At 38.4% G+C, this 27,865-nt stretch overlaps 1 protein-coding gene across 5 annotated transcripts in view; it reads right to left on the bottom strand.

The window, feature by feature from the left end:
• The window catches only part of phactr2 (phosphatase and actin regulator 2), a 292,417-nt gene that overhangs the window by 111,518 nt on the left and 153,034 nt on the right, over positions 1-27,865 (bottom strand). Inside the window, exon 1 of one of the 5 annotated variants that reach the window (XM_039748233.1) lies at positions 8,528-8,820. The exons of the other annotated variants lie outside the window; for them this stretch is intronic. Within the exon in view, the coding sequence (XP_039604167.1) occupies positions 8,528-8,609 (82 nt within the window). The 5' untranslated portion in view covers positions 8,610-8,820. Of the gene's footprint in view, positions 1-8,527; positions 8,821-27,865 lie in introns of those variants that run through there. 5 annotated transcript variants of the gene reach the window in all.

Genomic DNA, 27,865 nt, shown 5'->3' with positions numbered 1-27,865 from the left:
TGATACATAGAATCATATTCATAAGTGCAGCTACTGCGGAAACAAAGCACACGGTGGAAAAAGTGAATGTCCTGCTAAAGGAAGACAGTGTAAAAAAACCCGTGCATGCAGTTTGTCACATCTCAGATAAAGAGGAAGACGAGCTGTTTATTGATGCAGTAAGAAACTAATCGATGAATGAAACCTCTTATCTTTACAACGATTGACAAACACGGAATGTAACTTGAACACAACACATCGCTACAAATACGACCTGATTGAAATAAATAATGATAATCAAATCCTTGATGACAGCAACATTCAATAACACTCACAAAACAATTACTGTATATTGACAATCATGTTACGTTATTTTTAAAATGTTCCCTTTTCTTTTTCATAACTTCTACTTCTCCACTGCGATACACGGGTATATATATAAATGTATATATATACCCCGATCTACAGTACATTCTCTCGCATAGACAAGCATACGCTGTGGCGCAATTGTAGAGTCTTCGCCTCTAATGCCGACATTCGAGGTTCGATTCCCGAGAGGGGATGCACTGAGTATGTACGCTACCCGATTCATTTTACCTTCGCATCTCCTTGGTTTGGGACGTATGAAAAATATTAGGTTAACGCAGAATCATGTTACGTTATTTTTAAAATGTTTCCCTTTATTAGCACAAGCACAGCTGAGAAGCTTGATGCATGTACTCCATAAGCGTTAAAAATAACGATTTAATCACACTTTCAATTCCAAGCAAGCGGGAACTTTTGTCAATGCATGATTTCCTGGTACATCCATTACACTGATGCACACATCACAGCTACAAAAATGTTAGAGTCGGAATAAAGCGCTCCTACGACTGATCATTTCGACTTCCGAAAGCCTTGATAAAAGCATGGTTTTGTGCACACTGAAAAGCAAGCAAAATTAGATGCATTACAGAAAGCGGACTTTGTGGCTCTTACTGGGGATCATTGGACTTCCGTGACCGTTAGTAATTCTAAATACATCTAATTACAAAATGTTCAATGATCACACTGTTTTAGCCTAATGTACAAAATAATTTTGGCTAAGGTTACTCAGAGTTTAAAGATTAAGTTGGTCAAATTAGCTTTTATGTTTCTGACTTATTTTTTTAAGAAGAAAAACTGCACTTTATGTTGAAATTTTGGTTATTATTATTTAAAGACAATACTATTCTGAAAATGTACTTAAAGTACTTAAACTACCACTTTATTTTTAAGTCTGCCCAATTTTAACCAGGGATGATATTTTTGTTTCTGTTTTGAATTCAAATGCAGTTTAAAGGCTTTTTTTTCAGAAATTAAAACAGCTTCAGTTTACAATATTCATGTACATGTCTATTATTTGATTCTGTCGCCCACTAAAACACTTTTAAATTAAAAAAACAAAAAACATTTGCGATTTGGGGCAAATTTACGTGTCGATTACATATGATTAATCAAGATTAATTCTTACACAGCCTCTAATTAATTGGATTAATTTTTTAATCGAGTCCCACCCTAATATATATATATGTGATATATATATGTAGATTTGTATATATATATGTGTATATACAGTATATATGTAGATATGTATATGTGTATATACAAAATATAACTGTGTATATATATGTGTATAGATGTGTATATATATATATATATATATATATATTATATATGTGTCTGTGTGTGTGTGTGTGTGTGTATACATATATATATATGCAAGCAACACTCATGACAATGACAAAACAATTACATTGTCAATCATGTTACGTTATTATTAAAATGTTTCCTTTTCTTTTTACTTCTCCGCTGGCAATCGGTATTTTGTATTTTGCTATATATATATATATATATAAATATATATACATATATATATATACACACTGATATATATAAATATATATATATATATATAAATAGATAGATATGACAACAACACTCATATCAATGACAAAACAATTACATTAACAATCATCTTATTTTTAAAATGTTTGCTTTTCTTTTTCATAACTTCTTTAACACACTACTTCTCCGCTGCGAAGCGCGGGTATTTTGCTAGTCTAAATATATAATACGGATTTTTCGCTGCTTCTGCAGACAATGGGTCTTTTTACTTCCTTTACATGCTTCCTCAGTTGGTTTGCCCAGTTGATTTCATACAAGGGACGCTATTGGTGGATGGCTGAGAAGCTAACCAATCCGAGCACGCAGTTAAGTTCCTGCGTGCTGATTGGCTCAGCAACAGAGCGCTGAATTCGATTCCGCTGCGATAACCAGGAAGTCTTGTCTTGCTCATTCAGCATCAACTGTTTCGCTGTGTAAAGAGTTAACTTTTGTGCTCTTTTGTGTTTATCTGTGTGCATAGTCAAGCCCTTCATTATGGCTCCAAAACAATCTGCTCCTGCTACTGCTTCAGGGGCCATGCCCAAGTGCCAACAGAAGATATTAACGATTGCCGAAAAGGTAAAAAGTTTTGGATTTGTTGAAGTAAAAGCTACACCCCTGTAGGACGCCATTACGGCATCAATGAGGCTACGATTCTTTTTATTTAAAAAGTAGGAAAGGAATATAAGATCTGGATTTGGATTGAAGAGTGCTGGAAGAAGAACAACGGTGGTGCTTCACAGTCGCTTGAAGAGGCTCCTTTAGAAGAACTGTAACGCTCTCCTTTGTTGTGCAGTAAAACTAAACTCATCGTTATCGTACAAGCGATCGTGTCATTGTTGGCGAGTAACCATAATTTATTTTCTACTTACAGTACTTAGTACATGTACGTACGTTTAGTGTCACTGTACACACATTTACTGTATACAATTTTTCTTGCATTGTACGTATTTATTGCTGGTGGCCTGTCTATTGTAATGTCTGTAACATATGTGATATCGGAGAAGCTCGATATCTTTAAAATAATATTTAGGTTTTACTGTATATAAACAGTGTGTTTACATACATAATTTCAATGAATCTTACCTAATATCTAAGAGAATACAAAGGGTTTATGCTGTATAACTGTGCGGGGAATATTTATAAACAGTGTGGGTGAGTTTATAAGGGCTTAAAATATATTAAAATAACCATACAAAAATATGGTTTCTACTTCGCAGATTTTCACCTATCGCGGAGGGTTCCGGAATGCAACCCCCGCGATCGAGCAGGGATTACTGTAATAAATTTTATATGTTTGACCAATCAGATACATAACATCAGTCTAACATTCACTTGACCTCTAGTACTTTAACTATGAAAATAGACAAATTTTTTTCCTTTTCTTATTTTTTTAAGTTAGTAAATCACAACAGAACAGGAAAAACAGATATTTCAGCAGGCAGTGTGTCGTAGTGGTTAAAGCTTTTTACATCAAAACCTGTGTTTGTGGGTTCAGATCCTGCTACTAACACTGTGTGACCATGAATAGGTCACTTGAAATATCTGTGCTCCAATTGGAAAACCAAATGAGATATAAATAATTGTATTATAAATGTTGTAATTCTCTTTGAATAAAGGCATCAGCCAAATAAGTAAATGTAGATTTTAGTGACAAGAGATGCGTATAATTTCCAATACATTGAGAGTAGCAATATCTAAATTTAAATTAAAGCAATAACACTGAAAGCAAGTCAAATCAGCCAACCTTTAGACATAATCCACAACTATCAGATTAGAAATTCCATAAAGCCTCAAGTATTTAAAGAATCAAGTCAAATCAAATAAATGGACATCAGCATTTAAAAACTGTAGCTGTAAATTAAATTTGTGAATAAAACAACTATTAAAAAAATTAATTATAACTTAAAAAATTATTAAATATATTGTGCATGCTTCTTATCCATTTTTATTCACACTTATTAAATAATTAAATATAACTTTATAATGAATACTTGTCATATGAATAGTGCATAAACATTTTCATACAGGAAATGACTAAGATATTTAAAGAAAAGAAAAAAAAGTATTGTTCTTCAATTTAGCCAAAAAGAACTTGTGTAACTAGTAAATGTTTTGCTTCACATTGAAATCAGAAACTGTAGCAAATACTACCATTACTATTTAAAACGGTCAGCTAGTACTGAAAATACCATATATATAGTATATTTAATATACTGTACACATAAATACATACTGTACATGAACAGATGCACAAAGCAAAGAATTCATTACAACCACAGACATTTACCAATACACTCTAAAAACATAGATGTGTCTGACTCAATAAACAGAGGATTTAAGTAATGTTCGGAATTTACTATTACAGTAGATTTAGAGTATTTTAACTTTGTAATGGAATCCATAACCATATTGCATGTGACATTATTGTCTAACAGCATGTCAACCTCAATTTGACTATAAGCCTGGGTGCTGTTTGCTTGAAGTTTTCAAGATCTACCTGTTGGGGAAGAGGTACCGACTACCTATATGCAATCATCTTGTATGTGTACCAATCAGATTAACCACACTTTTGATGATAATCTGAATAAATCCGAGTGTATTGAGTGAATGTACAAACATAACCTTCTACAGACTGTCCAAGACAGTTGTCTATATTAGCTCTGGCTTCTGTGAACATGATGATATACTGTACAGTGTCCTAAAAGTTCACATCGTCAAGACAGTCGTTTCAAAAAACTGATGATATAGGATACCATCACCTCTTGGGAGTGGTGGATGGAAAGATGATTGTAAATTAAGAGTAATTTGCCAATCTACCCATGTACCACAAAAAAACTTTCTACACAGAGTAGTTGAGAAATGGTGCACGAAAGTTTTATCTTGAGATGCAGTAGTGCGATTTGTGGTCTTACAGATTGTTACAACTCGGCATATGTACTGATTTTCAGTAAAGTTATTACGATGTCTCGTTCCAAGTTCACTGAAAATTGCTAAATCATGACGCTGTATTGATATACTACTTTAAAATTAGATCTCAAACATCATAAAACAGATTTGAATAAATGCCTATCAAAAGGAATGCAGAAATGACTAATTACTCACTCAAAAATACCGCATCCTCAGTTCCTATATTTGTACCATCTACTTAACGAAAAAAGTAACTTGGCCCGTGTTACAGAAAAAAAAAAGTACTTTGCCATTTTTCATCATGGCTTGGCTATACTGCATATTTTGTCTTTTCTTATCATATGTGCAAAGAACATGCCACAAAAAGCGCATAACACTGAGCGTCGATTGGTAATGTGCAATTACAAGGTATAATATGCATGCAGGAGGAAAATAGCATTCTAGGACACTGCTTTGATATATAGTGTAATAAGTTTGTTTAAAATGTATTATTTTGTGTACACAATTCAATTACAGTACATCCCAGTTTGCCTGTAAGCAGTGCATGAAGTGAAAATAAATTATTGGCAGTACTCTGTTTAGTCCTGTGATGGGCCGACGCCCTGCTCAGGATTTGTTCCTGCCTTGCGCCCTGTGTTAGCTGGGATTGGCTCCACCAGACCCCCGTGACCCTGTGTTAGGATATAGTGGGTTGGACGATGACGGACTAACTGTCAGTTTAGTCAGCATCTTGCTCCTCCTCCCAATTCATTATTTTTACATAGCAGACCGGTTGTTCCATCTCGGAGGTTGTGGTGTGTGTAAATTAGGAAATGATATTGAAGGGGGGGGAACCACTTGAATTTACTAGTGCTGCTAGTACCAGCCCAACTTTAAGTACTGCCTGCAAGACCAAACAAGCACTACCACACACAATATCACTGCATAGGTTATGTAAAATATAATACAACAAGAAAAGGCTCCGGCTGATCTGCAACAAGTGGGTTAGGAAAATGGATGGTGAATGAAAAATATCGTAATGGGGTGACAAATTGTATTAGCATGGAATCTGTTACTCATAGTATAAGCAGACATTCCATCATGCAAATGAGAGGCTTCTGGGCACACTTTAAAAGAGGCAAACCTGCCAAAGTCACTAAAGAATTTCAATTTATGCAGCCATAGTGAATGATCATATTAAGGATAGTCAGCTACCTAAAAGAGCAATGTAAAGAGAGAGAAACCATAGGTACTCCGGGGTCTGTAAGCACAGCAGCAGCACCATGCTACAAATATACCCGCGTTCTTCCCATTCAAACTTTGTGCATGATGCACTGATTGGACTTTCTTCCCTCAGCCACACCATACTCCTGCTAAACTAGCATAGCACAGGAATCTCACATGCCTCCGGCTGTGAATGCAAGTACCTGACAGCTTTCTTGTGAGACACACAATATTTTAAAAGAGGACATATTTACAAGTGTTTGGAGCCAAATCAACAATTTTTATTTAAATGGACTGTGTACAGCCAAATGGTGAGGGATGATATCATTGAGTATTTAGACTCTCTCACTTTCCACAATTTCTCTTATGATTTTGCCTCTTCCTAAAATAACAGATTAATATTTTTCCTCATCAAACACTTAACTCAGAATCATAAAGCCAAAGCAGTATTTTAAGAATGTAGGCAAATTTATTAAAAAACAAAAAAAAAGTGAAAAACCACATTGACACAGCTATTCAGACCCTTTGCTCAGTACTTCATCTAAATACATTTGGCAGTAATTCCATCCTATGAGTATGACAAGGTAAGCTATGTACACCTGGATATAAGGGTTTTCTGTTATTCTTCTTTCCAGAGCCCCTCAAGTTCTGTCTGTGGGTAGACAACTATTCAGGTCACACCACAAATGTTTGGTTGGATTCCAGCCCTAGCTTTGGCTGGGCCACTTAACAAGGTTCACAAAATTGTCCCTAAGCCACTCCTGTGTTGTCTTTGCTTTGTCATTGTCTCGTTAGAAGTTGAACCTTTGGGTAAATCTAAGATCCAGAGCAGGTTTTTTTTTTTTTTTTAATGACTCTCTCTATACTTTTCTCATTTCAGCTATTCCTCAAACCTGACTAGTCTCCTACTAACTGCTGCTGAAAAACAACCCCACAAATAATGCTGCCATGTCCATGCTTCACCAATGTCATGGTGTTGCACTGGCAATGACCAGTGTTCAGTTGCCTCCACACATGACTCATAGAATTCAGACCAAACATCCCTCTTGGTTTCATCAAACTAGAAAAATGTTTTCTCATATTCTAAGAGTGCTTTTGGTGCCTTGTTTGCAAACTCCAAGCACACTTTAATGTGCTGTCTGGACCACTTTGCCATAAAGCCTAGATCTGTGGGGAGTTACAGTAGTGGATGTCCTTCTGGAAGCTTCTCCCACCTCCACACAGGTTCTCTGGAGGTCCATCATCAAGGCCCTTCTCCCCCATTTGTCCTATCTGGCTTGGTAGCTGGGTCTATGATAAGTTATGGCTGTTCAAAACTTATTACATTTAATAATTATGGAGACCACTGTGCTTTTGGGAACCGCCAATGCTGCAGAAATGCTTTTCCACCTTTCCAGGTTCTTAACCTTGACAGAATCCTGCCTTTAAGTTGTACATGCAATTCTTTTGACCTCATGGCTTGGCTTTTGATCCAGTGGAACCTTATTTGGACAGGTACATGCCTTTCCTAAACATGTTAACTGTATTTACCACAGGTAGACTCCAAACAAGGTGTAGAAACATCTCAATGATGATCGATAAAATGTGATGCACCCGAGCCAAATTTCAAGTGTTATAACAAAGGTCTGAATACTTGTGTTAATGTGATAGTTTATTTGTTAAAATTCTACAAAAAATCCTAAAATCCTGTTTTTGTTTTGTCATTTTGGGGTATTCAGTGATATTTGATAAATGAAAAAAAGAACCTTAACTAACAAAATGGGTAAAAAGTGAAGCAGTCGGAATACTTTCTAAAGGCACTCTATAACATTGAAGAAAAAAAACATAAAAAACGGAACCTATTTTTTTTTAACGCAATTTCAACTTCAATACTATATTTAGCCTGAGATTAGTCAGATATGAGGTACTGTCAAAACCCACACATTGTGCAAGACGTACACACAATATTTAAGAGCTATATCACTCATACTGGGGATTCGTCAAAGCATTTTTCGGAAACAGAAAAGCAAGACAGGAGCTTCATGTCAACTACGCCATACGCTAACGGAGTTTCAAAAATCTGGAATGTTAATGTGATTTTCCACCGTTTACAGTAATTTACCTTTCATTCATCAGCTCAAAGCGGAGGCGGACATGCGCGAACCAAGCACTTCTCACTGACAGTGAAGTCACAACGAATAATATAAAAGTGGTTTTGAGTCGCACCTTGGGCAAAGTGGATCAATCTCGGGCCAAATAAAAAAAAATGGCCATGGGATGACTCCGACCCCCCCTCGCCAATCTGTAGCATAAAGTCGCTCCAAAGCTGCGTACGCAGCGTATACAACGTGTTCTGTTAAGTAAAGGAAATGGACAGAGAAGCTCGCTTACATCCTTAATACGGCCGGGCGAAATGTCTAATTCTGCAAACATTTTTAAAAACTTGAAATGAAAACAGAAAGAGTAAAACCAGACCGATAGTCTCACAACAGGAAGACGCTTACTGCCACTACTGCCCGCCTGCTTCTCAACGTGTGTGCTCTGAACTCACCCGAGGCATTCTGAGCCGAGCTGGAGACTGACGTCTGGCCCATTTCTTTCTGCCTCAAATGGGCCCCCGTTCCACCGATCATGCAGATCCTGGGGTACTTCGATAGCCAGCTGCTTTTCTGTGTCTGATTCTCTGTTTCATTTCACTTTCCGTTTTTTCCCTCCCCCTCGCTGCTCACGCTCTCCCTTCTCGTACTTTTCTTAAAGCTTGTCTTCTCACTCGACAAATGCTCAAAGCTAAACAGCTCAGCCCTCCGCCGAATGCTTGTCATTCCTCTATGCAGATTACTCGGGGGTAGAGGTCACGGAGAGGGAGTCCCTCCTGTCCGTCCAGCACAAGAAGCACGTCATTTTTAGTTACGTCTTTGACGTACAATTCTTGACAAAAAGCAAACTTATTTTTAGAGTTTAACGTTCAAAAGTGTATTAAATATACAGTGTCTACAAAATGACAATAGGAAAGCTATACGGTTAAGTATGATATTTGTAAGACTGGTCCTACAAAAAACAGCGCTACTGCAAGTTCAACTATAGAATATGAAATGTTTTTTTTTTTTAGGTCAAATAACATTTGTGCCACACAAGATAAATTAGACAAGGCTGTCTGTTAATATAGCACTGCCTGTAAAAATATCATTTGTTTTTCAAACTGTCTTCTAGTACTGGTTTATGGGTAGCAAGACTCTAATATCACATTATCTTGTGCAAGCCAGGAACCAACCTTAAATCAAATTGACACCTGTTCACATCTGTCCTTCCTTCCATCCATCCTTTTAACTTTTCCAGGGCATGGTCATGAGGCAGCTAGAACCTATCCAAACAATCAATGGTCACAACTAGAAACGATCCTTGTACAGGCTGCTAGACCATTGCGGGGTGAACTTCTATACACATACGCTAGAGCCAATTTAACAATACCAGTTCACCTAACCTCCATATCCTTGGACTGTACATGGAAAGAAACTGGACCACCTGGAGGAAATCCATGCACATATGGAAAGAACATATACACTCCATGCAGGAACACCCAGAATGCAACCCACTGTATTCTTATCATGAAGCAACAGCACTTCCAGTTTGGCCACTCCTCTCACATTCTGCCAAGCTTAAACTATCCTGAACATCTCAGTAATGTGTGAAGTTTACATGGGGAACGTATGTACACTCCTCAGATACTGGGTTTGGGGCAAAATTTGGGAGGCAGCAATACTCACCTGTGACCCACTATGACACCAAAATTAATGTTCCTTCTTATACAGAAGCAACCAGATCAACTCATGGCAAGTGGTCAGATTTTGAGCAGTACTTGTGACATCTGACTTGCTCATTAAGTTGATCAATTACTCTTAAATTATCAATTAGACAAACAACTATATCTTGTCAATATTGGACTAAGCCAGATTACCGGGAGGAAACACACACACATCAGATCAGCATTTGAACCCAGGTTTCTAAAACTATCAGAAAACAATGCTAAACACCGCATTACCCATTGCAGAGAACTTCCAACATAGTTAAACCTCATCAAACATACTAATTTCAAACCAGAGACACAGCTAGTCTGTAATGAAAACACTAAGCACATTGGTGTAGACAGCCTATGCCACTGCATCATAGATCCACTTAAGCACACTTGTATTCATAATGGGGTTAATTAAGAGTCACTAATAATCATACATGCATGTCTTTGAGGAAGTGAAAAGAAAACCAGAGTTGCTGAAGGAAAACCCACTCAGATGTTGACTTGGAATTTGAGTCAAACCCAGGTTGCTGGATTCATGAAACAGCATTTTCAAGGATTGCCTTATCATACCCATTGTATAAAAGAAAATGTACTTTTGTTACGAAAGGCATAAAACCATTTGATGCACATAATGTAAACTGCACTGTCTCAGTATTAGTTTAGTTTAAAGCTGTTTTTACAATGCTACAAAACAATTGTTCTGTGAACCCTACGCAAGCATTTTTAATGAATGATCAATGTTTTTTTTTTCCATTATTTTGTTTAAAAAAAAAAAAAAAGATTTTGTACAACATGTCCCTCAAATGCAATGCCATATAGGTTAAGAAAAAATAAAGTTGTTCAGTTATACATTCTACACAATACTACAGACATTCCAAGGTACTATTTCAATCGATAGCACTCTAATGTCCAGCTAATGCATTTGTGAGGTGTTTACATTCCATATTCTGAAAATCACTGAATAACAGTCTTGACTCAATAAACAATCAGAATGTTCATTCTTTGGAAAACAGATAAACATCTCTCACCCTATGTTTAACTCTGTAGAAAATATGTAGTTCTTTGTTTTTGTTGTTATGGCACAGTATAGATACAATAAGGTGGCTCTGATTGTAATCAGATGGATACAAAAATGTTTTTGTAGACTGGCATTACAAGGTAAATAAAGAAATCTGTGCAATAATTTTCTGACACAGTGTCTATTTTATTATTCTTATTTCTATATGTGTTCTAATGGTGTCAAATCTCTTTAATCCACAGGATATAACCCTAAACACATGACAACTTCATAATCTTTTAACTAAGTGCTGCATCTATGTTATCAGTCCAATATGATTATATGATACTCTTTCCATTAGCTATTAACGTTTCCATTTTCTATATAGTGTCTTTCAAAGCATAGAGACTAAATGTCTCTGTTAAAACAGATTTTATTCAGGTGCTCAAACATGCAAGTTAACAACTTAAAATTGGTCTGGTTTGTGTGAGAGTTTGTGAGAAAGTGTGTCCAGCAATTTATTGGCCTCCAGAACATGATTGCCTGTTCCCCTGTAAGCCTGGGATGGAATAAAATGGGTTTTGTATGAATAGACAGGTGTCATCAATGGAAAGATTGTCTTGTTGCCCCTTGAACTTCAAGTATAAAGACATTAAATTAGGCAGGATTAAGTTTTTTATAGCCAGAGTCAATCCAGAGAGCATGTAATTATAATAAGTGTTTGTTTAATACTGCAATGAGATGATTTAATCATTTTCTATGTGAAAATAAAAGCATTTTACATTTAAAGTGTGTGTGTGTTTTCCTTTTGCTTACATTGCACAGCAAAAGTGTTTTTATTATTTATAGAGTGGGATTTTACTCTCCAGATTTCTTCAAGTGCTGGACAGGAACAAAGTATTCAACATGAACCTCCACATCCAAACTCAAAATAATTTAAATATTTCTTTAAGGTCCTGGTTTGGAAATTTTGCTGTTCACATCTTTTAAATGGCTGCTGCCAGAAGTTTTCCTGGTAGGTTTTTCATGAAAGCAGGCGGATACAGATAAGGAATGGCTGGTAGCATGCTGACAGTTTCTCTGTATCAGCAACATTCTTTATTAAGTTTTATAAAGTAGCTGAAACAGGCAGTAATCATAATAAAACATTACAGAATGGTGTGTCTAAGTAATTTACTATCTTATGAAAGGAACAGTTGCATGTTTAGCTCTAATTACTGTATTACATTAATTTTAACTTGGTGGATGTAATTACAAAGTTATTTTTCTCTGTTAGGTGATGCACAGACGATGATTTCATGTTTGGGGTTTAAAAAAAAAAAACAAAAAAAAACTTTCTAGTCTTAGTGAGGTAGCAGCCTCAGAGGATCACTTTATCAGAAAACTGAAATACAAGCACTATTAAAAGGTGGGTACATATTTTATAACATTGGGACAGAACTTTCTCATAACCAGACCTATTATGGGTTTATAACCATATTCATCTCTAATACCAAAGTCTAAAAAGTATAAATAAAGATTTGGTAATCATCAGTTTTCTTTAAAACTGTAACACACTCCTCTCAGGACTACCCAAAAAAGACACAAATCGACTGCAACTAGTACAGAATGCAGCTGCTAGAATCCTAACTAGGAAAAGAAAATCCGAGCACATTTATCCAATTTTGATGTCATTACACTTGGTTACCTGTGTCATTCACAATTGACTTTAAAATACTGCTTATGGTTTACAAAGCCTTAAATAATTTCGCTCCATCTTATATATCGGAGTATCTGACATCTTATATTCCAAATCGTAACCTTAGAATTCCAAGAGCTAAACTTAAAAAAAAAAAAAAGTGGTGAGGCGGCCTTCTGCTGTTATGCACCTAAAATCTGGAATAGCCTGCCAATAGGAATTCACCAGGCTGATACAGTGGAGCACTTTAAAAAAACTGCTAAAAACACATTACTTTAACATGGCTTTCTCATAACTCATTTTAATTTAATCCTGATGCTCTGCATATTCAATTAATTATCATTACTATTCAAGGTGGCTCCAAAATCCTTACTAACCCCTACTCTCTCTTCTGTTCTTTTTCCAGTTTTCTGTGATGGTAACCTGCGTCACCACCACCTAATCAATGCACCATGATGTCCCTACATTGACGGATTAAAGGCCAGAAATCCACGTGACCGTCGTCATCAAGTCCTTCCATAAAAACCTGAATACAATGAGGACTGATCATTTATATTAGGTAGAATGCCTAGAAGGGGCTGGGCGGTCTCATGACCTGGAACCCCTGCAGATTTTATTTTTTCTCCAGCCATCTGGAGTTTTTTTTTTTTTTTTTTCTATCCTTCCTGGCCATCGGACCTTACTTTTATTCTATGTTAATTAGTGTTCTCTGAATTTAATTCTTTTATTTTGTCTCTTTTCTCTTTCTTCATCATATAAAGCACTTTGAGCTACATTATTTGTATGAAAATGTGCTATATAAATAAATGTTGTTGTTGTTTAACTGCTTTTCCTAATAGGGTCACTGGGAACTGATGTTTAAATAGCAGCCACAGTAGATGTAGCACAGAAACCAGTCATGAATGAGGCATTGGTTTCCTTTGTTTTTTTTTTTTCTTCTGCTTTGTCTTACCTGAGCATATAGACCTAGGCTCAATGCCATACAGTTCATGGAGTGCTATAATCACATGATGGTAATTTAGAGGCAGAATCAGTTTATACGGGTTCAATCCGGAGCATGTTTTGTACATTCACTATTATCATTAGAGTAAGAAAATTTATTTCCAGCTAAAGACAGATAGGGTCCTGTCTCTTGACTAATGTTTCCCAATGTTGCACCCACTAACTCAAATAGATTAAGTTTCATACTCGAACAGCAGAAGTGTTGCAACATTAAACCATATATTTAAATGTCAGACTACATTCTACACAAAGAATGTACAGAGAATCAGATTGCTCCTTTGGCAAAAAATGTTGAACACTTTAAATTATCCTGTTTTCTGATTTAAAAGGTTGATAAATTAAATAAAACATTTTTAACAAGATGAAAAGAAATGTGATCTTGCATCTTTGTGAATGTGAACTCTTATTCTGTGTTTTGCTCTAGGGCATTTGCAAGCGACAACCTCAATACCAGGGGTTTTCTGTCACATTTTAAATTGGGGAAATGGAAATTCTGCATTGTTGTGCCTTTGTTTTCACTGCCTAGTACATTTTATTAAACTCTACTGATATACTGCATTTTTCCTAGACACCAATATTCTGCAACAACAACAGCAACTTCATACCTCTGGTGTCAGAGAAGTATTGAGGAAAACATCATAAAAACAGAAGGAATCATTTTATAGCAAGTGTTCTTTAAAAATTAATTAGAAAAACAAAAGGCTTTGGAACCCTTTCTACATGAGCAGTATTAAATTGCATAAGCTTGCAATATAACAAAAAAGTTTTGCACATAGCCATTTTATGGACTGTATCTATTATTATTATTTAATTCCAGCTGCAAAAAAAAAAAATAACTAAAGAAATAAAGTAAATTCTAAACTAACAGAATTACTTGTTTTGTATAACAATGACACACAAGCGATAAACTATGCACAATGTCAACCATGCAATACTTTTATATAAAAAAAAATAATCAAATTTCTAATCCATCTGTTTTAAAAACCTGATTTATTCAATAATGTGCTATGGAAAGTCATTGCCCACTCCAGCAGCAGTGGTCAGAAAACAGCAACAAATCCTGGAAGATATACCAGTCCATCACTGGGCACACTTGTGAACACACAGTTATTCACTTGGACTGGAAGGTTTAGATTATCAAACTATATTCACATTTTTTGCAGTGTAGGAGGATTCTAAAGTTTTTAAACAAATATTTGAAGTCTAAATATTTAGGATTAAACAGGAATTTTAAAGATGGATATTGTTCAATTTTACTTAAATATTTTGATTGCTGCACCACATTGAATCACTTATCTCTTACACACGTATCACAGATATGTATGATGTACTTATTTTTCCTTTAATATACTAAGATCACTGCACAAACCCACTACGTAACATTTTGAAAATTGTAGAATTATTGTTTCCAGTGTTAGTTTCAGTTTACTATGATTGTAAACAAGATGAGTATGTTCAGATGGAAGATAGAGGGTGGGACAGTACTGAATGGTAATAACATTAAGTTATAACACATTAAAATAATCAACGATAATTATTAAGATTTCAAATGCAATTTTATTACAAATCATGCAATAAATTATTTGTAGAAATGAACATAAAATGTGAGAATTGCATTTGAAGCGATTAAATTTAGACTCTAATCTTGACTTTTATGCAACTTACAATCACATTTAACACCATTTCTACTTTTCATGTATCAAACTGTTGTGTGGCTATGTATGAGAAACTACAGATCATGTTTACTTTAGTGTTGGCCCAACAATATGACAATACCTAAAAAAAGTTATGTAAAATTGCACATTGTTTAATTATTTTTCAAGTTTTCAATTTGCAAATTATTCTTCTCTTCAGTTTGATCAATCATCTCTCCATCTATTAATTGTGTTTACAGGATGCCACAGTGGGACATGGGAAGAGCAAATTCTTGCAGCAACAGGCTTCTAACAGAAAACAGGCATGTACAGGGGGTCCTCGGGTTACAACGTCTCAACTTACGATGTTTCGAGTTTACAACGCTCACTCCCATAAAAACTTAAAAAAAAAATTTGAGACGCAAGTGTTTCAGTTACACCGTTAGCGTCATACTTACAGATTACTTGGGCGAACTAGTTTGGTTGCGTGCAGTAGAAGAATATGCAGTAATGCGGCACATGAGCAAGGGAGTTGGCAAACTATTCCGTGTGTGTTGCTTTGTTTGGCGACTTTTTGGCCCTTATTATGGCTCCTAAACAAAGTCACAGTGTTCAGATGGTTGTGCTTCGAGAAGAGGAAAGCTATCACGATGCAAGTGAAATTAGACATTGTAAAGGGATCAGAAGAAATGAAGGTAAGGATTTTTTTTTACACAAATTTTTGCTGTGTACAGTACAGTATATTTATGTCCTTTTCCTTTTTCTGTGGCTCAGTTGTGTTTTTATGTTCTAGATTATGATTTTGCAAATGTGTTAGGATAGGTAAGTGACTTAGGCTAGGGTGTGTTTCGACTTACACCAAAATTCGGGTTACCTGTTGTAAGAACGGTACTGTGTCGTAACCTGTGGACCCCCTGTATATGAATAAAATTTTTAAAGGATCGATTTATCAATATTAATTTCAAACATGAAACAGAGGGGAACTCTCTCAGAGCCATGCAGCATCCTTAATAACAAGCGAATTACCTTGAAGCGGGCCGAGTGACATCAACAGCATAGGAAGGGTAGAGTCAGGAACTGGGCTGCTTTCCTCAAAACCTTTTGGGATTTGCTAAGCAGCTTTTACAGCATTAGGTTGTCAAAAGAAAAGCTGAAATCATTAACCTCCAAGGATGCTCCTATAGTGAAGAAACTAGGGAATAACATCTGCGACTTTGTAGTTCCTTAATAAACCCTCTAGCACCAACCCCGACAAAAAAAGCCTAATGGAAAGGAGGCATGGGAGATGGTCCTGACCTTGTCTTGGTCAGGAAGGCAAGAGCTACCTCAGCTAAGTGGAGTTCACTACAAGATACATAAGCAGGTGGATCCTGATGGGCCTGGAAATGGATGTCTAAGTGGGCAAGTATGAATTTTAGGCCAGCTAAATCCAGGTCAATGGTCCGGAGTAGAGGAAAGGTCACCAATAAGTTTCACTTGACAACACTAGGATTCCTTCCATCACAATCAGATAAGGTGCTCCCTGCAGCCTGGAGGACAAAGCATTTATCAAAGTGACCAGTTAAGAGTTAGAGGCCAGACTAGCAGCAATTCTAAAGTCATGCTTGCCAATCAAATCCAATGCCTGAATTTACAAGCACAATGTCCTTTCATGGATCTTGTGGCCTCTGGTCATTTATAAGGTCGCAATTTCTGCATTTTAGGTGTTTCAGTGGAGGGTCAGCAGGTTCCAGTGTAAATGGTTTAGATTGCCCCGAAGCCTGAGCAGCATTGCCCTGTACTGTAATGACACGTTGAAGCTATCCATCAGGAACTCATACAAAGAGGTCAAGGTGACTTGCACATGGAATCTGCTGGGAGTCTAAAGACTCTAAAGCAGGGGTCCTCAGTCATGGTCCTGGAGGGCCACAGTGGCTGCAGGTTTTCATTCCAACTAGTTTCCTAATTAGAAGGCAGTCCTTGCTGATAATGAAACTTGGTATTTAAACTGTTTAGCTTGTTAGTGTTTTCATTCATTCAAGAGAAATTTTATTTGCACTGTAGATTTTCCTTCTCTGGAAGCATTATCCATGTGTTTTGTGAACCAGAACAGATTTGAACTTCGCGGTCCTTCCAATTCCCCTCTTATTTATTTCTAAACATTTTTTTAACACAGATAGTTCATGAGACTTATGCATAGATTTAAAATGAAGCACATTAGCTTCACAGCTGCTGGTTTATTTGTTATTTAAATTTCATTAGTAACTATTGTTCAAGATTCAAGAGTATTTATTGTCATTTCATCCATATGCAGTAGTACAGCATATGGTGAAACAAAACAACGTTCCTCCAGGACCATGGTGCTATATAGAACACAGGACAATGAAGAATCCACGACACATAACATAAAGACACATAATATATAACAAGGTGCATGTGAGTCAAATATGCAACCATGTGCAACATTGCAGAGCAGAACACATATCAGATCGGTCCATGAGTGTTCAGGAATCTGACTGCTTTGGGGGAAAAAACTGTTACACATTCTGGTGGTAAGGGCCCGAATGCTTCTGTACCTTTTTCTCAATGGCAGGAGTGCAAATAGTGAGTGTGAAGTGTGTGTTGGGTCATTCACAATGTTTGTGGCTTTGCAGATGCAGTGTATGGTATAAATGTCAATGATGGAAGGAAGAAAGACAATGGTGATCTTTTCAGCTGTCTTCACTATCTGTTGTAGGGCTTTACGATCCCTGACCGTGCAATTTCCAAACCAGACAGTGATACATTTGCTCAGGATGTTCTCTATGGTTCCTCTGTAGAATGTTGTTAAAATAGCTGGTGACAGATGGGCTTTTCTCAGCCTACGCAGGAAGTAGAGCCGCTGCTGGGCTTTCTTGGCTAAAGAGCTGGTGTTGTAGGACCAGGTGAGGTTCTTTTTCAGGTGGACGCTTAGGAATTTGGTGCTATTGACGACCTCCACAGTTAAGCCGTCAATGTTCATTGGCAGATGGTCACTCTTCCTAAAGTCAACAATCATCTCCTTTGTTTTGTCTACATTCAGAGACAGGTTAATGGCTTTACACCAGTCCGTTAACCGCTGCACCTCCTCTCTGTATGCTGACTCATTGTTGTTGTTGATGAGCCCCACCACAGTCGTGTCATCGGCGAATTTTATAATGTGATTAGAGCTGTGCATTGCTGCACAGTCATGAGTTAGCAGTATAAACAATAATGGACTGAGCACATAGCCTTGAGGGGCTCCAGTGTGCAGTGTGGTTGTTCTGGAGATGTTGTTTCCAATCCTGACTGACTGAGGTCTCTCAGTCAGGAAGTCCGGAATCCAGTTACAGAGGGAGGTGTTCAGTCCCAGCAGGATCAGCTTTTCCATCAACTGCTGAGGAATAATCGTGTTGAATGCTGAGCTGAAGTCGATAAACAGCATTCGAACATATGTGTCCTTATTGTCCAGATGAGCAACAGCCAGATGGAGAGTGGTGGCTATTGCATCATCTGTTGAACAGTTCTGGCGATAAGCAAACTGCAGGGGGTCCAGTGAGGGGGGCAGTAGGGTTTTGATGTGCCTCATGACAAGCTTCTCAAAGCACTTCATGATAATGGAAGTGAGTGCAACGGGATGGTAGTCAGTGAGGTTGGACTTTTGTGAATTTTCTGGCATGGGAACTATGGTGGTGGTTTTGAAGCAGGTTGGGACAATGGCGGTGCTCAGGGAGGTGTTGAAGATGTCAGTAAAAATGTCGGCCAGCTGGTCTGCACATTAACTTAGTACTCTGCCAGGAATATTGTCTGGTCCTGCAGCCTTCCATGGGTTGACTCTTCGTGGAGTATTTCTCACATCCGCCACAGTCAGATTTAATGCTTGGTTGCTAGGAAGAGAGGTGGTCTTCCTCATCACCATGTTGTTCTGTGCTTCAAACCGTGCATAGAATTTATTCAGCACATCTGGAAGGGAGGTGTCACTGTCACAGGTGGGTAGTGTTGTCCTGTAATTAGTGATAGCCTGGATGCCTTTCCACATGCTTCGTGTGTCTTTGTCATATAGAAATAGTCCCTGGATTCTTTGGGCATGTACGCGCTTTGCCGCTCTGATGACGCGGGATAGTTTGGCCCCCGCTGTTCTCTGGGCGATTTCGTCACCTTCCTTGAAGGCAGAGTCCCGGGTCTTCAATAGCATACACACTTCCTTTGTAATCCAAGGTTTCTGGTTGGGGCTTGCAGTGATGTACTTGGAGACAGTAACGTCATCAATGCACTTATAGATGTAGCTGGTTACTGATGATGTGCACTCCTGCAAGTTGATAGAGTCGCTGTTGGTTGCAGCCTCTCTAAACATGCCTCAGTCAGTGCACTCAAAACAGTCCTGAAGAGCAGAGATGGCTTCTGCTGGACAGGTTTTCACCTGCTTCAGAACCGGTTTGGTGCATCTGACGAGCGGTCTGTATGTTGGAATTAACATGACAGAGATGTGATCTGAGTTTCCAAAGTGAGAGCAGGGCTCTGCCCGGTACGTGGCAGGAATGTTTGTATAAATAAGATCCAGCGTGTTCATCCCTCTAGTTGCAAAGTCCACAAGCTAATTGGAATTTATGGAGCACTGACTTGAGATTCGCATGATTGAAATCTCCAGCGACAATAACCAGTCCATCCGAGTGTGTGTTCTATATGTCTGTGATGGAGCTGTACAGTTCCCAGAGCACTTCCTTAGCATTAGCACTGGGAGGTATGTAAACTCTGATTATGTGGATGGTGGTGAATTCAAGAGGCAAATAAAAAGGTCTACATTTAACAAGCACAAACTCCACTAGCGGTGAGCAGTAGCTAGAAACAAGCACAGAGTTTCTACACCATTCCATGTTGATATAAACACACAGTCCACCACTGCAAGTTTTAACACATAGAGTAGCATTTCTGTCAGCTCAAAACGTGGCTAGCCCATCTTGCTGAATGGCGGCATCCGGAACTCTGTTGCTGAGCCACGTCTCTGTAAAAAAACAAAGACGCAACAGTCTTTAAACTTACGCTGGGTAGTTCGCTGGAGTTGAATGCAGTCCAATTTATTGTCCAGGGAGCAGACATTAGAAAGTAATATGGACAGGAGCTTCCCGCGTTTCCGCCTCCTTGCGCACTGCCTCCGTGTGCCTCTCTTTCGCCCATTTGCATCAGGTGATGCCGGGGGCCAAAGGTCCGGTTCTCGTAGCAGACTGAGGTTGCATAGTTCATCCCGCAGATCACGCTTTTTGTTTTTATATGAATATCGGTAGTAGAACACCAGACAACAATTAAAAGTTAAACGCACATGCTAAAAACTAAAATAGACAATTAAGGGTTCTCAATTGTAAAAGACAAGTTAACTAAAATTAGGCCCAAAAAATGAATTGCTTTAATAGTAAATAAATGGGTTCTAATTAAGAAATTAGGTGAAGTGAAAACCTGAAGCCACTGAGGACCTCTGATCTACTATATAACTAAAATTTTTCTTTGATGAATGAAAGCACTAAGAAAGCATATTGTTAAATACAAAGTTTCATTAACAGCAAGGAATGAATTCTAATTAGGAAACTGGCTGGAACGAAAACCTGTAGCCACTTCGACCCTCCAGGATCGTGATTGAGGACCCCTGCTCTAAAGTCTCTCAGGCCAGCATTGAGGACAGATCAAGAAGGAAGTGAAGGGCGGAAGAGGTAGTGGAGGATGCAAAGTCATGGATGAGACAGAGTTTGTTAGTGAAGACAGTGACTAAAAGAAAAGCTGGCATTGGTTGCACCTCTACACCATGATATCAAAAGGTCCAAGGAAAAGATAAGAGATAGCTGGTTGAGGCCGTGGCACTTGAAATAGTCAAAGAAATACAAGCCAGCAGGGTGGTTGGGATGAGGCAGCAAAGAGGTTTTCCAAAATAAGAGCAAGGTATGGAATGATCAGTCTCTTGGCCATAACTCTGGAAAGTAGTTTCATAATATATTCAATTTTGATCTAAGTAGTCTATGATATTCTACCCTGCCCTTCTTGCTTATTCTTCTGGGGAGAAGATAGATTCCCTGACATGTTCACTTTGTCTGAAGACCGGAACCTATTAGCATATTCTCAACTGCTAGTTGAGATCCCCTTGTGAAGGGTATGACCAAGTTCAGAAGGTGACAGCAGGTACCATGTTTAATGGAATTAGCTTCATCAAGTGACTCTGCACAGTAAAGAACACCTTTAGGTTAGCATCCTACTGCTAAAAGTGCACTGCTTCTGGTCTAATTACACATGTACATGACTGGGAGCAGAAATCTGACCTTGAGAAACAGCTTAAATTAAAAAGAGTTTTTCATAATAACATTACCAAGGCCAGATGTGATGCTGCTGTCTATATATATATATATATATATATATATATATATATATATATAAATATATATATATATATATAAATATATATATATATATATATATATATATATAAATATATATATATATATATATAAATATTTATATATATATATATATATTTATATATATATATATATATATAGACAGCAGCATCTATATATATATACACACAAACACACACATACATACATACACACACACACAACTAAATAAATAAAGAGAGAGATAGAAAAAGAGATAGATTATCAGCATGCACCGATACAGCATGTTGCCACACCACCTCAGGATCGAATGTAATGGAAGAGTTTTTTTTTTTTAAAACAGTGGTTGGAGAGTCAATCCTGCCACCATTCCCCAAACTCTCCCTGCTATAAATATATATAGTGAAATGAAATTTTTATTTATCTCACTGGCATGCAATATCACCATAATCTGCTTGCTACAGCATGATTTTAATCTCAAATACCTTTCCTGTGTTTCCATTTGTGGACCGAAAACATTTTAGTGGACTATTACCAAATTAAATTCTTCCCAATTAACTGATAATGCTATATTGCTCTGACAACTGCATTATACAGTATATTCCACAATGGAAAAGTGGGTTACCATTATTTTATTTCTGCTACACTGCGACGAAGAGAACATTACAGGTCTGCTACTTTAGAAGTTGGATTTCAATCTAAAGGGATCAGTTGTCATCCTGGCTTAAACTGTGACCCAGTACAATAACTCATGTACATGCACCCAAGAATTTGATAAACATATTAGGAAGTGGGACGATGGATTCACTTTATAAAAGTACATTACAAAGTCCTTTCGAAAAGTGCACTTTATTAACGTACACATAACCACATCTATTTGCTGTTTTATCAGTGTAAAAGAGAGGTTCTCACCTGCAGAAATCTGTATCCATTTGACCCCATTAAGATCTCCACAGAGGGAACCACTCCATTGTGCACAAAACATTCTCTAGAGCAATCAGTGGAAAGAAGAATAGTTCCAAGATATTTTCATATAACAGAGAATCCAGAACATGTGCATAACAGCTGTGTGTGGTTCCAGTGTTTTATGATTATTTTTTAAGAATGTTTGCACAAATCAGAGTAACTAAAAATGTTCACGGTGAAATGCTTTATATAAAAAAAGAGTGTAAATACCTAAAATGACACAAATCTTAATAAGCAGAACCAAAGCTGATGAAACCAACAATAATTTTGGTAAATAGGATATTTACAGTTTTAAAATTGTAGTTTCAGATATTCATCCATCCATTATCCAACCCGCTGTATCCTAACTACAGGGTCACGGGGGTCTGCTGGAGCCAATCCCAGCCAACACAGGGTGCAAGGCAGGAATTAAACCCGGGGCAGGGCACCAGCCCACCGCAGTATTAAGTAATCACTAGTGGTAAATGATTGTCTACCACAAAACAGCAGAGTAGTTAAAAGCAAAGTAAAAACTCCTTTGTAGAAAACGCGTAGCAGAATGTAGGCATGATGTTTCATTTCAACAACTCACGCATGCAGTTTGGTAGTAAACAGGAAGTTGCAGCAGTTAAACGTCAAACCTAATAGGAAGCTGTATTTCTCAATCACACTCTCACAACCACAGCAACAACAATATAATACACTGAACACTAGTCTGATAAATGAAATGCTTGTTAATGGTTTTATATAAAAAAAAAAAAACACACAACATGACATATTTGCTTACATACAGTCAAACTGCTTAGTTAACAGGGATGGACCTCTTGCATTTGCTGTAAATGTATAGCATTGAAAAGAGGTGGCTTCTGAGGCTAAATGCCAAGTTTATTGAACCAAATAAAAAGCAAAAAATTCCCCCTAGGGACAAATTTATAGGCTATCAAAATAAAACATCACAACTATCTACATCTATACTAATAAAAGGCAAAGCCCTCACTGACTGACTGACTGACTGACTCATCCTAATTCTCCAACTTCCCGTATAGGTAGAAGGCTGAAATTTGGCAGGCTTATTCCTTACAGCCTCTTACAAAAGTTGGGCAGGTTTCATTTCGAAATTCTATGCATAATGGTCATAACTAAAAGCTATTTTTCTCCATTTACTGTAATGGAGTTGAGCTGGAAAGCCATGGGAGGGCAGAGTTTCGTGTGACATCATCACGCCTCTCACATAATCACGCATTACGTAGAAAACCAGGAAGAGCTACAAAAAGCGCTGAAGAAAACATGCATTATATAATTAAGGAGGCAGCAAAACAATTAGAAGCGAGCAAGCGACATTTAAAACCATATTCAGCGGCTCACGTGAACTGATGCAGTGCGCAGACAAAAAGCAACAGTTCCAAAGAGTGCTGAACAAAAACTGAACCGGCGTCCGAGGTTCGATTCCCAAGAGGGGATGCACTGAGTATGTATGTGCGCTTCTCGATTCATTTTAGCCTCGCATCCCCTTGGTTTGAGACGTAATAAAAAGACAGATCACCAATTGAAGCTTCATGAATAATGGATACTTTATTCGCGATCAGTGATTGTTTTGGTAAAGCCATACTCAGTGTATTCATTAGATGAACGGTAAAAAAGTAAAAGCGAGGGGAGGGTAACTTATTGAGGCACACAGGCAAAACCACAATAGCATGCGGGCTCGATGTACTGTAGTGCGCGTCAACTCTATCTGAATTGCGCGATCACATTCAAAAAATATTTCTTTTCAAGTTCTATTTAGTCCATATGTGTCAAACTCAAGGCCCACGGGCCACATCTGGCCCGGCGTGTAATTATATCCGGCCTGCGAGATCATTTTATATACTATATTATTGTTATTAATGGCCCGGAGATATGAAGCGCTGGTAACACAATAAACTACAGATCCCATGATGCAGCGCTTCAGCTGCCTTGCCGAACACTTACAGCGTTAATCAAGTCTAGCTTATGATGCTGCAAGTTATTGCGAAGCTAGCCCACACGATGCCAAAGAGAAAAGGTGATTCTCAACATAGAGCCTTTAAAAACCGATGGGAGGCTGAGGATATGTTTACTGACATTGCCGGTAAACCCGTGTGTCTCATTTGTGGAGCTAATGTGGCTGTAATTACAGAATTTAATCTAAGACGGCACTATGAGACAAAACATCAAGATAACCTGAATGCAATGCACAAGATACAGAAAGCAGAAGAGTTAAAGAAGAATCTGACACTTCAGCGGACGTTTTTACCCGTGCAAAATCACAAAGAGATTTCAAGTGAAGCTACTTTTATGCGAGACACAAATGCACCAGTGCAACTTGCCCCACTTTCCCTGTTGCCAAGTAATGTTGAACCAAGTCGGCACCGGTGTTCCCAAATACGCACTTTGCTGATAAACTGAGCGCACTGCGCACTGAGTTCGCGGCGCTTTGGTGACTTTGAAGAACAAAAAGAATTTTGAGTTGTTTCCAACCCATTTGCTGTCGATGTGGAAACTACACCTGTGCAGATTCAGATGGAGGTGATTAAGCTGCAGTGTAATGGCACACTGAAGGTAAAGTACAATACTGCACGGCCCAGTTTATTCACTCCATTCCCGCACAAATGCTCCAGCTCCGTCTACATGCGGCTCGAACCGTGTGTATGTTTGGTACCACATATCTGTGAGAAGCTCTTCTCAGTCATGAAGACTAACAAAACAGCACACAGGAGTCGCCTCACTGATGAGCACCTGCAGTCCATCCTGAGAATCTCCACAACACAGAACCTCACACCAAACATAAACGAACTTGTTGCCAAAAAGATGCCACGCGTCCAGCTCCGATAAAATGACATAAGAGCAAAGACAACTGAATGATTTGATTTGTTATTGCTGAAAAGAATAAATTTTATTTATATTTCCAGGTTTCGTTATGCACCATGTTCATATTTGAATTTATATACTTTTGACAGGATATATTTTTATGGAGAGCAAAATCTTTTGGGATATTTAAAATTTAAGTTTATTTTTTATATAAAATTACCTAAGAGTAAAAGAAATTTGAATGTTTGTTCTTTTAACGCGTTTACTTTATTTCTAACTTGTATAATTTAGACAGGATATATTTTTATGGAGAGCAAAATATTATAAGTTATTTAAGGTTTGAGTTGATTTATTCGAATAATATTCTGTCGACTAAATAAAAATTCCTTCTATTTAAAATTTAAATAGAACTTGAACAGAAAGCGATAGTTCATAATATCCACGCAGACTTGCACGTAAGAGCGGAGTCATCCGTTTTAACAAGCAGCGTATTGCACTGATACGAAATAGCCTGCCCATTTAATTATTTAGGAATGGATAAATAAATTAAGATTTTGTACAAATAATGTTTTTCATTTTTGTTCCTTCATGGATTCTGGCACCCCAGCAACAGTTGCTCGCACCCCAAAGACTGTATATATGTATATATATATATATATATATGTGTGTATATATGTGTGTGTATATATATATATGTGTGTATATATGTGTGTGTGTGTATATATATATATATATATATATATGTGTGTGTGTATACAGTAATCCCTCGCTATATCGCGCTTTGACTTTCTGCGGTTTCACTTCTATCGCTGGATTTTAAATGTAAGCACATCTAAATATATATCACGATTTTTCGCTGATTCCGCTTTCTGGACAATGGGTCTTTTAATTTAGGTTACATGCTTCCTCAGTTTGATTGCCCAGTTGATTTCATACAAGGGACGCTATTGGCGGATGGCTTAGAAGCTACCCAATCAGAGCATGTATTACATATTAACTAAAACTCCTCAATGCTAAAAGATATGCTTCAGCGCGGCCGCTTTGTTTTGTTTGCTTCTCTGTCTCTCATTCTCTCTGCCTGACGGAGGGGGTATGAGCAGAGGGGGCTGTTTACACAGTGGCTGTTTGCCTAGAAGATAGGACGCTCCTCTACAAAATGCCGCTTTATCAGCGGTGCTTCTGTATACTTAAAAGCAGGTATTGATTTTTTGATTGTTTGCTTTTCTTAGCTTAGCGCTCTCTGACATTATCTGCTCTTCACGGTGCTCCTTTGAAGATAAGATATGTTTGCATTCTTTTAATTGTGAGAAAGAACTGCCATCTCTGTCTTGTAATGAAGCACAGTTTAAACGTTTGACTAAAGGGTGTTATTTCATGAGGGCTCTAATAATGTTAACAGTGTGGGAGAGTTTATAAGGGCTTAAAATATACAAAAATAACCATACAAACATATGGTTTCTACTGTGGATTTTCACCTATCGCGGGGGGTCTGGAACGCAACCCCGCGATCGAGGAGGGATTACTGTTTTCTTATATGTAGATATGTATGTTGTCACGCACGCATGGGAGGCAGCTAAAGGGCTCGAGTGAAGGCACTTCTGAGGCATGCCGGGATGTGGCAGAGTGCACTAACTCTGTTTCTCACTTTCCTGTAGACCAAACACGGGAGGCTCCACCTGGCTCTCTTGACATCACTTCTGGGACCGAACCAATGGAAACAGACCTTTCCAGCTCCGGCCCCCCTGATGTCACATCCGGGCCTGATCCAATGAATAATGAACACGTGCCCGATCCTTATGACCTCACTTCCTGTCTTCCCCTTTAAAAGCCTACACTTTTCCCTTCTACCGCCAGTCTGGTTTTAGACTCCAGCTGTATGCACTTCAGTACCAGTGCTTTGAAACTAATTTTGCAGCCAGGATCCCAAATTATATGGGTGGCTGCCCCAAACCTTTATCTGTCTTTGTCTCGTTTTATTACAGTGGCGTAGCCGGCAGGATGGAGAAGTCCCAGAAGAGAAGGGACCTGCAATACACCCAGGTGGGAGCATACTGGGGCCGAGTATTCAAGCGGGGAGGGTGCCCCGGTTCGGGTGTGAGACCGGTGTGGGCTCCACTCCCGCACGCAGAACCTAGGCCACCTAGAGAGGCCAGGGAGTGTCGCGGGTGGGGCTCACAGAGTTGGGCTGCCCTGGAGGGGGGAGGCAAGAGGCTACCGCGACAATGGCTAAGGTTCAAGACCAGTATAACCTGTGTCCACGGGGAAACCCGCTGGTACAGGCCCGCCGCTAGTGTCATTAGCTACGGAGGATCAGTCCAGAAAGTAACCGTGGCAATCCTTCCTGATCCTCCACACCCGTGATACTAGGGCGGACTGGTCTGAAATTAAAAGCGGTGAGACACATACCACTCCCGGGGTTAATTTGGGCCTCTTTATGGACGGAGATGAACCATCTCAAGCTGCCTCCACGCCGTGTAATCAGCGGCAGAGAGAGAGAAGCAGCCGCCCTGGTGACGGGCAACCCCCCGCCGCCGCAGGCTGACACGCCATCCACCAACGCCAGCGGAGGGGAGGAAACCACGCCCATTGAGGTCGGCGCTGACCCTCTCTCCGTGTTGCGGTTTCAATTTAAAAGACGCCGGCTTTTTAGAAGGGAGCAAT

The sequence above is a fragment of the Polypterus senegalus genome, chromosome 3 (assembly GCF_016835505.1).
Source record: "Polypterus senegalus isolate Bchr_013 chromosome 3, ASM1683550v1, whole genome shotgun sequence".
Classification (NCBI taxonomy): domain Eukaryota; kingdom Metazoa; phylum Chordata; class Cladistia; order Polypteriformes; family Polypteridae; genus Polypterus; species Polypterus senegalus.
Note: the sequence above shows the minus strand (reverse complement) of the source record. Positions and strands in the feature narration are given on the sequence as shown.